The sequence below is a fragment of the Carassius auratus genome, chromosome 27, assembly GCF_003368295.1.
Source record: "Carassius auratus strain Wakin chromosome 27, ASM336829v1, whole genome shotgun sequence".
In the NCBI taxonomy this organism is placed as follows: Eukaryota; Metazoa; Chordata; class Actinopteri; order Cypriniformes; family Cyprinidae; genus Carassius; species Carassius auratus.
Genome location: NC_039269.1, coordinates 473,643 through 487,866, shown reverse-complemented (window position 1 = coordinate 487,866; position 14,224 = coordinate 473,643). Strand labels below are relative to the sequence as shown.

The 14,224-nt window shown below is 34.7% G+C and overlaps 1 protein-coding gene across 2 annotated transcripts in view; it reads left to right on the top strand.

Annotated features, from left to right (window-relative positions):
- clstn2a (calsyntenin 2a) overlaps positions 1–14,224 on the top strand; it is a 228,798-nt gene that overhangs the window by 127,222 nt on the left and 87,352 nt on the right. For both annotated transcript variants that reach the window (XM_026205013.1, XM_026205012.1), the window contains exons 4-5: positions 2,010–2,218; positions 8,500–8,649. In XM_026205013.1, coding sequence (XP_026060798.1) covers positions 2,010–2,218; positions 8,500–8,649 — 359 coding nt within the window. The remainder of the gene's footprint in view (positions 1–2,009; positions 2,219–8,499; positions 8,650–14,224) is intronic.

Below are 14,224 nucleotides of genomic sequence, written 5' to 3'. Positions count from 1 at the left end.
TAGATTTCTTGATTTAAATTGATTCTCATTTTTACAAATTATATTGATTTCTTAAACCCCAAGAATTGATTAGTCTCTTTTCAGTTAATAAAAAAAAAAAAACATTGAAACTCATTCAATGAATACTGTAGCCAAACGCTTTTTCCTTTGTTACTTTTTCAAATTCTATCCATTTTATCACAATATTCAAACAAGAAGTGCCATTTTGGTGCTGATTAATGTGGAGTGACAGACCACTCTAGTGCTTCAGTTCCACGAAAATTGATACTGAATCAAATCAAAACGAAATCAGATGTAGAATCAAAATTAATTTCAAGCCAGTGAAGCATAATCAAATCTAATCGTGAAATTTGTGTCAAAACCCAGCCCTAATAGTTTTTGTTTCAGTTATCATTCTTGGTGTAAACTGTGGTGAAGTTTGTACTCCTTGCCTCAAATCTCAAATCAGAGTGAAGTTTAGTGTACCGTCCAGCATTCTTTCATTTCTCCTTCCCTCGTTTATTTATTTTTTTCTTTCTCTGTCCCTGGCGGCACTCCAGCGTATGAGTTAGCTATTGACTGACACACACACTCATATGCTTGTGCACATTTCTACACACCAGGCCCTGGCTTGCCCTGCATTGATGACCCATCAAGATGTTTACAAAGTTGCCGGAAGCGCCGTACGTGCCCGACAATCTCTCTTACAATAGAAGCTCTCTGCAGCTGGAACACAGCTCTGATGAAGTGTAGGAGAGAGCCGTGCTTCAGGCACCCACTGCTGTGAGAGAGAGAGAGAGAGAGAGAGAGAGAGATGAAGAAGTGCTTTTGATTTCACAGCTTGGCTCGTTCCAGTGAATGTCTCTTGACACCGCGATAGTGAGGGGTGTGTGCGAACGTGTGCACGCAAGAGAGATCGCCGAGTGCATGATCTCAGCGGGATAATCTAAATGCAGGTCCCATTAACTTAATGTCTCCATTTAGGAAGATGTACATCAACACGTGAATTTATGTTTCTGTCAAAGAAGGTCACAGCTGGTTTGACTGAACGGAAGACACTGAGCTGGACTTCATTAAGATTGTACGTGTGCGCTGTGTACCACAATGCAACTTTCTCAGTTCTTTTTCAGGCTAGTTACCATACAAATGATTTGGGGTTGGAAAGGAGATTTAGATTTAAGTAGGCCATTAATATGACTCCAGTCTTCAATTCATGTGTGATGTGATGAATGAAACTGAAGTTGAAAAAAAAAAAAAGATTATGCATGTGTATATATAATTGCACGTGTGTGGTTTGATTATTTAAAACATTTCTCAAGTTAAACTAAACCTACACCTACAGCCTACGTTCTCAGATATTCATTTGAATTTTTTTGTGAACTGTCAGATTCATTCTTAATGAAATGCATTACTTAGCAATGATTGTATTTGCAGACATATTGCAGGCAAAAGCTTTATCTGTGTTTGTGTTGATGTGCCGAATGCAGCTTAATAAACAAGCTTAATGTTTGTGGAGGAATTTTATTGTGATGAAACATCAGGTAGGTAAACCATGCCATCTATTCTGCCTGCTGCATTACACAGTAGTCTTGTTATCAAGTAAACATATTAAAAAAATCTTAAAAATACATTAATTTAACCAGGACATTTTTACAACCATTTTGCAGTTGATTTATTGGTGGGTGTCTATGATTGTTTTCATCCATTTTCTACTCTTCCTTTGGGAATTTCCCTAGACAAGGTAAAGACATGGTTTTTAATTTCATGTGACACTTTTTTTTTCATCAACTTAAATATTTACAGTCAGTCCGGTCTTGTGTGGTCTCCGTATATTGCTCAGAGAGGAACTTCTTTGTATCTTCATTAATTTTTCTAACATGTAAAGTAATTTGCAGTTCAATCGCACAGTTCAGAGATGTTATAGCTGTGTGTCTCAAGTCTATTAGCACCTCTGTTCTATAAAATTAACATCTCTTCTGTTCCTCACCCTGATTGGTTGTTCTCTGTCTGTCCTTCTGGATCTGTTACAGGGCGGTGGTTCATATCCAGGTGGATGATGTAAATGAGTTCTCCCCAGTGTTCAGGGAGCCATTATATCGTGCCACTGTTACAGAGGGCAAGATCTATGACAGCATACTGCAAGTTGAGGCCTGGGATCAGGACTGCTCTCCGCAGTACAGCCAGATCTGCAACTATGAGATTGTTACACAGGATACACCTTTTGCTATCGATCGAAATGGTAAGTCTTAGATTCAGATGTGTGAAAGAAAACAAATTGTAAGTACTATAGTACTACTGTATAAAATATGCATTCTGTGTCAAAATTAGTAAAAATAAAAATAAAAAAAACCTTTCAAAGAAATTAAAATAACCTCAAAATTAATGAATCTTCTGTTTTTGTTTTCTTTCTTTTTTTCATAAAAATAATTTCCTTGGGCACATCTTGACTAAATGTTGAGTTAAAGGGGTCATATGATGATGCAAAAAAAATAATTTTGTGTATTTGGTGTAATGCAATGCGTTTATGTGGTTTAAGGTTAAAAAAAAAAAACATTTTCACATAACGTACAGTATTTTGTTACTCCCGTTTAGTATTACGTTTACCCTGCCTTTCTTTAAAAAGCTCATTGTTCTGAAATGCACAGTGTGCTCTGATTGGCCAGCTATACAGTGTGTTGTTATTGGCTGAATACCTCGAGCGTGTGACGGAAATGTAAAGTTCCTTACCGTATTTGGTAACATATTACAGTGAGGATAAAAGTTATGCCTTCTTTCTTTGCATAAACATTTGGGCAGCTTTATGCAAATCTTCCAACACAGTGATGTAGATTTGTACATGTGTTTGAGTTTTTGAATGAGGCATTTTAGGAAGCCTTGGTTGAATCTTAATTTTTAGAAATAATATATATTTGGGTTTGAGACTTTAATATTTAAGACTTTATGGGTCTTGTCTATGCACGAACAGCTTGTAACACCCCAAAGAGAAAGGAAAGCATGAAACCACATCATATGACCCTTTAAACAAAAAAATTACACTCCTGTTTAAAATTCTGAAGTAAAAAATGTTTTCAATGTTTTTTTTTTTTTTATGGTTGATCAAATAAATACAGCCTTGATGAGCATAAAATACTTAGAACTCATAAAAGATCATCAACTTTTTTTTTGTGACTGTTGATCATGTTCACCAATCATTAACAGTGGCTATAATTCAATTACAGTATTGCTTTATTTTTAGATTAAAAGGAAACTACTTATGGCTTTTAAATGTAAGGTATAGAATGTATTTTAGAGTTTCAAAGTTAGGCGTGAGAAGTAAAATCTTTGATTTAGTTTTTTTTTTTTTTTTACATTTTTGAGTAAAAGTCCATGTGTTTGCTTTCAGTATTTTTTTTATTTTTTTATTTTTATTTTTTTTTAACAAAAAAGTAACAATTCCTGGTATACTTTCCACCCCATTTATGTTGTGGCTGGGCTGTCTTTCTCTTTTTCATTGCCAAGACTTCTGTACTTAACCTGTGATTTCTCTCTTGGCTGAAGATGATTGAATTTGATTGGTTTTTAGCTTCCTTTCTGTATTCATCATTCACCAGAGCAGAATTGATGTCTTATTTGTTTATCGTTGAATGAATGAGTGAATTAAATGGCTTATTGGCCAGCTGGATGGTCAGAGCACCGATCTTTTGACACTTTCGGCAACGTCTAAGACAACTCTGTGGTGCTGGAGGGACTGGAGCTCACGGATCACATTCGCCACGCTGCCACAGATCAGACACCCATCTCTCCGCTGTGGCTGTCTGCCTCCCTTTCATATTCTCTGGTGGGGTGTCAGCTATCTCAAAGAGCTGTGGTCTCTTTCAGGGGTTCACGTCGAATTCAGAGCTCCTGTCTCATTTACTTCCTCCTGCCGCTTTGGGCCCTGCCAGCGTCTGCAGTGCGACTGGCATTGACATTGCTTGGTTAGTGCCAGGCGAGAGCCGAGTGATGCATGGGCCGCCCGAGTGGATTTTGTACTGAGGGCTTTTGGCTTCATCATTTACTGTGGATCAGAGGGCAGAGTGAGTTATTAAATACAACAGGCCCACTGGCACTGTGTGCTCTGGTCCAGAGAGAGGAGGACGAAGAGGAGGGGATGAACAAGAATGAAATCATGAGAAAGGAGAAAGAAGTACAGAGAGAATGATAAATAGTTTGAATACAGAAACATGCACTAATGATGTTAGGTAGGAGGGAGAATGCTTGGTTTGTGTTGGTGGCAGTACCACATGATTCGTTTTGAAACATGAGGTAATTTATTAAAAATCTTCTGTGAGATTTCATTGTTTTTCGTTGTGCGCCTAGAAACTATGAGTGGAAAATATTCCTAAAATCGTTTCATTGTTTCAAGCATAGAGGCGGGCTGAATAAAATGAGACACAAAGAGGCAATATTTGACACAGTCAGTTTATTTGATACTCATGTCTGAATGAAATACGTTGAGAGAAAAGGAGAGCGACAGATACCAATAGGAAGAGAGACAGAAATAATAAAACGGAAAAAGACTGAGAATCTGAGAAATAAAAGGGGGTTTCGACTGAATTTACACCATCAGTTGAACTAGAATGCTAGAGGCCATTAAACATGTGTTCTTTGTCCTTTATTCTTTTATTATAAAAGAACAGAAATTCAAACACATGCTGAGGCACATGTTTAAAGTTTCAATCAGAAGTGTCTTGCCTTTTCAAACTGAGGCACGCGCCCCCTCAGATTTTGAATGCAACTTTCAAGAAAGTGTCTACGGTAATTATGGTGTGTGATTTATTGTAGATAAAGAAAAGTGTGGAACGTTGTGTCATGACTTTTTTTTTTTTTTTTACTGTGGAACACCGAAGAAGACATTTTAAAGTATTTTTACAAAGTGTTTGCCTATACAGTGGACATGAATAGGGTTGAAAACAATATTGGATCCCATTAAATTTCACTGTATGGACAAAAGCATTGAGAGATTCGCGTTCCGTGTAGATGAAAGTCTTATACGTTTATAATGAAATAAGTAATAAACATAATTTTAAATTTTAAGCCACTGTGTCCCTTTAGAGGTGTCATACCCATTCAAAGTGAGGGGGCACATGCTCTCTCATATTTATGATCAAAGTGGATTTTAAATGCAGCTTCCAAAATATTTATTTTTATTTTTATTTGATACGATTAGATCAGTTGCCTTTTTAAGCCCAAGATCCCTGACGTCAACTTTTATGAACAAGATCTACCTATTAAATAATTTATAGAAAAATAATTTAAATTTAGTATTTAGGCCTTTTATTTAGTATTTTAATTAGTGATGCACTGATCATAGATGATCCCCTAAGGGCAAGTTATTATTTTTCATTGGGCCCAAGTTAAAAAATGTAGATGTGAATCATTACCCTCATTTATTTTAATTGGATGAATTATTTTTTTTTAAAAAAGGTGCATGCTGCATTCACACAACAAAATATGAAAATAAGATTGTTAAAACCAGGGTTTAGGCATATGCAGTGTGAAACATCAGTTTATGAATACCCAGGATTAATTGTTAGCTCTGGGTAAATTATGAGCTGCATGAAACGTGAAGAAAGCTAACACAAGAATCTGCTAACCCAGGGTTTAGAATGACTCAAGGTTAATTATATCAAATATGCAAAGCCTTCAAATAACCTGAGATGGCCATTTGTGCGGTGCCCCCTCATTAAAAGATGCATGATGCCCCGGTTTAAACTTCACATGCAGAAACATAGACAAATTGAGGGTCTCACACACTTGCATTCATCATCTCAAACTCCCTGCTCTTAATCAAGCCACCTGCATTATTTGCTGTAATCAGCTGCAACAACTGAACTGGCTGTCTTAGACCACCCTCCCCGCCTCCCCCTTTACCTTCCACATACCTGTGTTTGTTGAAGTATGGCTTTGAGGGTATTTCAAGCCACACTTTAGCTTTGTGGCTCAGAGAATTGGTGCAGACTTGGTCTGGAAGCCCAGAGCGACTGACCTCTATTCCTCATTGCTGTCTCATTGACAGCACGGCTGGTCTCATTGAAATGCAGCCAGCAGGTAAAAATAACCACAGGCCTATGGACTTGAGAGAGCATCAAATCACTAGCTGCTAGTTCAGCCTCATGTGAACTCTGTCAACACAGAGTACATCCGACTCATTGCTGTACACCAAACAAGCCGCCTTTAGCAACTGTGGGCGCTAAATGCTAAATTACACACATCAGTCCTGTGACAAAAAACAATAATTACTCAAGTGACAGGTGCCAGGTAGAGGATCCATGTCATTGTGGGGTTTTTTTTTATCCTGGAGCTCTGCAAGTGTACAGTCTACAGGGCTGGCACTTCTCGAGCTGCTGACCAGGAAGGATACTCATCTCTAAAATAGCTTTAAGAGCATGGTCTGGATTTCTGCCAGAGGTTAGAAAGTCAGAATCTACCATTAGCACTTAGATGAAGACGTATACAACAATGTCAGATCTGTACATCATGTCTGTGCAGAGGTCCATGTTAGTAAGGATTGGTTGTTATATATGTCTTAAGTGAAGGAAAGTGCATCTTTCTTAGTGGAAGCAGAAACAGTTTCCAAGTATATACAACATGTTGGTTCGTTACTGTACTCCAGCACTATAATTTGTATGTGTCTCTCTAGCTCAGTACGTGATCTAAAACATAGTGTTTTAATCAAAAGCTGATCAAGAGTTTTCTTACCAATTAGCACTATGCTAAACTGATACTGTAGCTTAACTGCACTCGCAAGTGAAAATTAAATTATTTTGTGGGATAATTAAATATATTTTAAATAAACTCCAAACATAAAATTTATTTTGTCCTCACATTCTTTCTTGTAATTCTTTCCTCTCAGTCACACAGCTGACTGTAAGGCTCATTATGCAGCTCATTATGCGGGGCTTTGTCTTCTCAGGTGTAAATCCCGATGATATTCATGATAGTTGCTGTCTACTCTCATATGACTTTTACAAACAAAAAGTGTCTTCGAAAATTTAAACCAATATATTGTAAACAAGATGATTTTCACATAATTTAGAAAGAAAAATTCTAGGCTACAAGCTCCAGTTCTTAAATGTCCCGGGAACCATTGTTCTGTATGTGTTTTATGGCCTTATTCAAGTGATTTAACATTTTTAGTTTTTCACGAACCACGCATAAAAAGTTTTTCTCAAAAACACAATCATGTACAAACATGCTGCTCACATATTATTATAGCCCAGTTTGTGCTGATTACAGTGAGATTAGACTTTAGCCATTTAGATGTTTATAAGCAACTGAAAAAAAGCCAGTTGACTTTAAAAGCAGATTTTTTTGCATCATTACTCCAGTCACACAATCCTTCAGAAATCCTTTTAACAATCTGATTTCCTGCAACAAAAAAAAAAAAAAAAAAAAAAAAAAAAAACGTGTTATTATTATTAATGTTGAAAAGTGCTGAGAATATTTTCAGGTTTTTTTTGGGGGCGATACATTGAAAGAACAGCATTGTTTGTTACATTTACATGTATTTGTTAAATTGTGTAATTTGAACACTAAAATAATATATGATTGAGAAAAAATACACTACTGTTCAAAAGTTTGGGCTCAGTAAAACTTTTTGAAAGGAAATTAATAATTGAATTCAGCAAGGGTGCGTTCAACTGATAAAAAGTGACTGTAAAGACAATTTATAATTCTACAAAAGAATTAGATTTTAAAAAAATGCTTTTCTTGTTCCTGAAAAAAAAAGTAGCACGGTTTTCACAAAAATATTAAGCTACAACTGTTTACAATGGGATAAATGTTTATTATTCACCAAATCAGCAGATAAAATAATATCTGAAGGATCATGTGTCATTAATAATGGCTGATGAAAATTCAGCTTTGCTATAAATGGGAATAAATTACTTAAAACATAAAAAAAAAAAATCACAGTCATTATTTTTTAATCAGTACCCGTAAAAGTTTGAATGGCTTTGTGGAGAAGGTGGTTACATTTTTCAGTGACACCAGAAATACAAATCCCATTTGTATTTGAAGAACAGAAGGTGGTTACTGTTGAGCTCTGTATTCTGAGTAAATTTGTATTCAAAGTACAGTCAACATTTGTACCTACATTATTTTATTAGCCATGGATGCAGATAATAAACCACTATCAAACCTTGTGAAATGCAAAATATAGAGATTAGATGTAATTGTCTTTATCCTAATTAGCAGCACTGGAAACAGTCTTGCAGATACAGTATAATCTGTAATTGCTGAAACAGGGACACTTATACTGCTGAAATTACTTTTGTGATTGAAAACATTTGGCCAGAGCCATTGTAAGGGAGCTTAATTATTGTTTAAAAGCATATGTTGGTGGAGTGTCTCAGTCTGGCAGCTGCAACAATTACACATTGCTCTCTTAAGTTTTACTTTGCTCGTTCCACTTAGCATGTCTTTAATTTTATTTCGCAAATTCTCTCACAAGTAATGGGCTTGTTTTGTTTTCTCTCTTACATTTGTTCTTCTCTCTAGGCAACATCAGGAACACAGAGCGACTGAGCTATGACAAACAGCAGCACTACAAAATCATGGTGACCGCTTATGATTGTGGCCAGAAAAGGGCGATAGAGAGTGTTCCGGTTCACATTGATGTCAAACCAGTGTGCAAACCTGGCTGGCAAGGTCAGTGGATCCTTCAAATCTGTTACCTCAGCTTTTACTGTTGCTCCATTCCTGGCTTCTGCTATTCAAATTAGCTGCTTATTCTGATGTTTATTTTTGTATTTTTTTAAAAGCAGTGTACTATATGTACAGTATTGCTGTTATATTGTAATAGATTGCAATTATTTTTTCACTGCTTATGGCTTAGGCAGTTGGCTCAAAAAAAATCTGTGGGTGTATGAAATAAAGAGACATTTGAAATGATCGTGCGGCAGTTGACAAACTACCATTGAAATGAATGGGAATGCTTAGCGATAGCTTTCTCTAGGTTTTATTGACTTTGTGTAGTTCTTTCAAGGCCATGTCAGCTAATTGCATTTTCAATTTTAAATGCGTTATTTGTGTTGAGGAGTTCCTAGAAAATAGTATTTTTCTAGAAGAAATGCCACAGTGAAATACAAAAGTAAATGTGTATATATGTGAAGAGCTCAAAAGCAAAAGACTGTAAGTGCTGTCTGAAATTTTCATCTGAAATGAGCGTTATTATCAGGCTTCTATGTTTAGGTTCAGTCATTTTTAATCTAATGACAATGCATAGGTCTTTTTCTATGCAATTAAAGTGAAATAACCGAACATAAATATAGGAGAGTGATTAAAAATGCTCATTCTAGAAGAACATTTCAGACAGAACTTAGAGTCTTGCAAACTCGAGTTTCTATCTCTGCCTTACATCCACCCTCAGCCTCCGTCCACAAAATGGTCAGTATTGTGACTCAGCGTAGTAGTCTGTTCTCGGTGACCTCTGCGATCCCTTGTTCTGTTCTCCTCTCATCTGTGGCATGCACTGTTAGTGGTCTTAACTAGACAGATCGATATCCGTAGACTCCCTCTTCCCACAGGGACTGCACAGCAGCGTCAGCCTACAGCTCGTCCGCACACACTCTCACTGACCTCTCTGAACGAGCCCAGTATTCCTTTAATATCTCATGCCTACATGACAAGGCCAACCAATGCATTTTACAGGCTGTGGTAATGGATTTGTTTTAAACAGTCAGTAGGCAGAGCTTTCAACATCATTAAATTGGAGAAAAAGACGAGGCAGCTTTTTTCACAGTTTACCTTCTTTCACACATCGATTGAGGCGTGGAAAATATCTGCAGATGAATTCAATTCACAGGCTTCAGTTGAGCCATTAAAAAGCGGATGTCAGGGGCTGGAGAGACAGACGCCTAATCGCTGTCATCTAAAATTGTATTTAGAGCGTGAAAAGAAGTGTGTGGGGGGGGGGCTTTCATTCTCTCTTCAGCCAGGAGGAGTAAGAAAAAGCCAAGTCCTTCTGAGATAAAACAATGTAGCTAATCCAATCGTGACAAAAGACAAACTTTGTAAAACATTCAGCAGCTGTTTGAGTATAGTGCACACAATTTAAATAAATCTCAAGACTTTGCATTAAAGTGTATTTTCTTTTTCTTTTTTTTTAAGCATTGTTTTAAACCTGTATATCTTTCTCCCGTGGAATGCAGACAAATAAATTGTAAAGAAGTTGAACTCTGCTTTTGTAACCAGGGGTTGTCAAAATTAATTTAAATATATAATTATTCATTCATTATATATGACAAGTATTTACTTTTCCATTCTAATTTATTTTTTATTAATCACTGTATGGAAAAGTATCATAATCATGATCACACTTCTCGGTTTTTTTAGTTCACCCAAAATGTCAATTAACTGAAAATCTAATCATCTTCAGGGCATCCAAGATGAAGATTAGTTTGTTTCTTCATCAGAAACAGTTTTGGGGAAATTCACCCATTGACCATCTGCAGTGAATGGGTGCCGTCAGATTGAGAGTTCAAAGATCACAGTAATCCACAAGCAATCCACATGACTCTAGTCCATCAGTTCATGTTTTGTGAAGTAAAAAGCTGCTTGTTTGTAAGAAACAAATCCATCAAGACATTTTTAACTTTAAACTGTTGCTTCTGGCACTATGATCCATAACAAATGCTTCCTCCTGTGGAAAAAGTCGATCCCATTAAAAATCCACAGTCTGTTTTCACTGTAAACGGTTCTTGATTTGTAAATCAAGATTTTTCTTCCCTGAGTCAGAAAAGATTATTTTTTCACTGGAGAAATATTATTGTGGACTCATAATTTAGCTGAAAGCAACAGTTTGAAGTTCAAACCATCTTAATAATGGATTTGTTTCTTACAAACATGCAGGTTTTGCTTCACAAGATGTTAGTAGAAGGATTTGAGTCCTGTGGATTTCTTGTGGAATATTGTGATGCTTTTATCAGCTGTTTGTACTCTTATTCTGACGGCACCCATTCACTGCAGAAGTGTTGTAATGCTAAATTTCTCAAAATCTCCTCTGATGAAAAAAAAATAAGCTGATCTACATCTTGGATAGCCTGAGGGTGAGTAGATTTTCAGCAAATATTAATTGTTGATTGAACTATTCTTTCAGTAGTGGTTTGAGGATGAATAAATTATCTCAGAATTATTTTTATTTTAATGAACTGTCCCTTTAAGACACAGATTGTCTCTCTTACAAAATTCTCAGTTTTTAATTGAAGACAATTTTTCCATTTGATCTTGTTGCTGTATTTGTCTTCATTCCTTCACACTTGTCAAGGTGACAGCACATTGAGTGTGAAACTGTTCTGAGAACAGTATCCTGATTGAACCAATTAGACGGAGTCTGTTACACCTGTTTGTTAAGAGAATTTTGTTTGAGATGACATGGATTTAGATGAGTTATTACCTATTGAGAGGTACACAGCTCTCTGCCAAGAAGAGACTTATTCTATGAAAGGGCAGCTTCCAGTCTAAGCAAGCCAAAATGTCAGACTTGAGCGTATTAGCCTCAAATCTTGTAAATCCTCAGACCTTTTGCAAAACAGTTTTCATGTTAGGGTTTTGGCAGTGATACAGTTCACAAAGCATGTCTGTTTTGATTCATGCTAATTCGGTTTCCTCTCACACAAAGCCACAAAGTTTGTGTTCTCAAGAACTTTCCTATCACTCATTTTCTCTTTTTCTTGCTCGGTTTTCAGAGTCAGCAAATATTTATTGCCATAATTATTTCCATTTTGGCATGGAGACATAAATGGCATACCCAAGTGGGGACACAACTTAGAAACCTTATGAAACTTGCATGTGTCACTGAAAAACAACTTTGCTTTGATATGAGATATTATTAAGTGTTGCTTTTGAGAAAACAAGCTCCTTTTTATCATTCATTTTTAAAAATCTATTTTAGGGCATATGAATGATTGAACTCTTCCCTGTGGACACATTGTTTTAGAGGAAGTGAAAATATATTAACTGTCATTGATTCAAAGTTATAATGATAAAATAAAATTAAAGGGAATCATTTTTAAAAATATATTCTATTATTAAACTCCCATATTATTTAAATTTGAAAATATTAAAATTTTTAATAGTGGTTTCAAATGATGAATCACATCCAAATGAAAGTTTTGTTTACATAATATATGTATTTGTGCTGTGTATATATATTATGTATATATAAATACACACGTGTATATATTTCACAACAAATAGTTTATATATTAAATATATTTATATATAATAAATCAGTGCATATTATATTTGTCCATGCTTAGAGACTGCTCATTTCAGTCATAGGCCTACTCAAATATAGAATGTGCTGTTTATATTGTTGTTATTATTATTATTATTATTATTATTATACATACACCAAATATGTGGTATTAACCAAGTTCAGTGTGTGGCCATAATATTCATATCCATTTCTTATAAGCTGTCATTATGCTTTAGGCTATGTAAGTTACTTGTGATTAAGCTCTGTTTTTGTAGTTGATCGGGAGAAATGTGAATTATTCGTTGGATTTAAATTAATTGTTATGCTAAGTAAGAATCTCAATTTATTTAACTCCTTAAGTGTCACTGGCCCACCGGTGGGCCCAAAGCCATTGCATATTTAAAACCGTAATATTCTATACTAAACCTAAACTAATCTTGACAAACTATATATCATTGGAGACCTTAGAGGTTGTATTTTTTATATTTGACCACTGTTTTATATTTAAAATTATGTAGTGACAGTAATTCATAAATTTGTGACAAGAAAATTTAGCAAAAAAAAAAAGTAGTTGCTTTTTGTTACAAAAAGCTGATACATACATATACAATCACGAAAGTATATATTTCTTATATTTTTTTGGCTGCCAATAATTCAGACAAAACATCTTTTCTAGTTTTTATAAAAAAAATTGAGAATAAATTGAATATGTATATTTGTATATCTATGATTGATGTTGCAAGTATTCAGTAAAAAATTTAATGAATGTCAATTTCATGTATGATCATAATATGATGTGATAATATGATCATGATCATGTATGAAGTTTCTGTAACAACACTCTAGTAGCTATGTTTGATTAAAAAATCATTTACAACCTATCTAGAAAGTTTTATTGCTTTTTGAATAAAAAAATCAAATCAGTCGTCCATTACAATTCATACAAGGAGCATGACTAGTACCTAGTGGACATTGTTGGTATAGCAACTAAAAATAACACAGAAACCTCATTTTTTGTGATATCAATGTCAAATTTGGAACACAACTTCTTTAGATTTTAGGCTTTTCATTTGACATGAAATTAAATTCAACACATACTTTTTTTTTAAATTTTTTTATAAAATATAAATAAATATTAAATTATTATTTTTTATTACAACAAACTTAAACACCTATTACTTTTTTATTTTACATTTTATTCAACTTCTTTCACATGTACAAGAAACTTCCAAGTGTGTTTTTAAAAACGAGCCCAAAATTAGGTTCATATTCCAAACCGTTCCAGAATTACATTAATTTGAATCTGGACATGCCCTTTTCAGCTCTACCCCCAAAAAGGGGGGTGACACTTAAGGGGTTAAGTAGGACTGAAAAAAAATGTATTTTTAGTGAATCGTAATTTAAATATAAATATTTTTCTTAGAAGCTTCAATATATGATTTATATAATTGTTTTGTGTTTGTGTTCGTCTTGTGTCCTTGTTTGTAATTTGTGCCTTTTGCCTTGTTGTCTGCTTTTGTAACTGAAGACCTGGAGCAATATAATTATTTATTATATTTTAGTTAAGGAAGAATATTATGTTTAAGTCATTATTTGTAGATTAATAATAAAAATAATAAAATTAAAGGTTTTGTTCTAACCGAGGTGAACATGCTGAGCATTCATAATATTTTTATTAGGCCGAATATTAAAGATGTCAATATGTTTTATGTGTATTTATTTTGTCTGTAGCTCCATTTCTGTAACTGTGGAACTAAAAATAAATACAAGTCGTCACATCAATCGTAAGTGAACACGTGTGCGGTATTTACAGAAGCTGTCAATAATGTATGGATAATGAACTTCTTATGTTTGTACTCCATTGTAACTTAATATCCTGAGCAAGATGAATTGTTCGTCGTCAGTTGGATAAAATGTTTTAAGTTATAATTTGCTTACATGGCAATTAAACAAGTTAAAATGTGTAAATCTTCAATACATATTTTTTATTCTTCATTTTCTTTCCTTACATACTCCAATTCATGT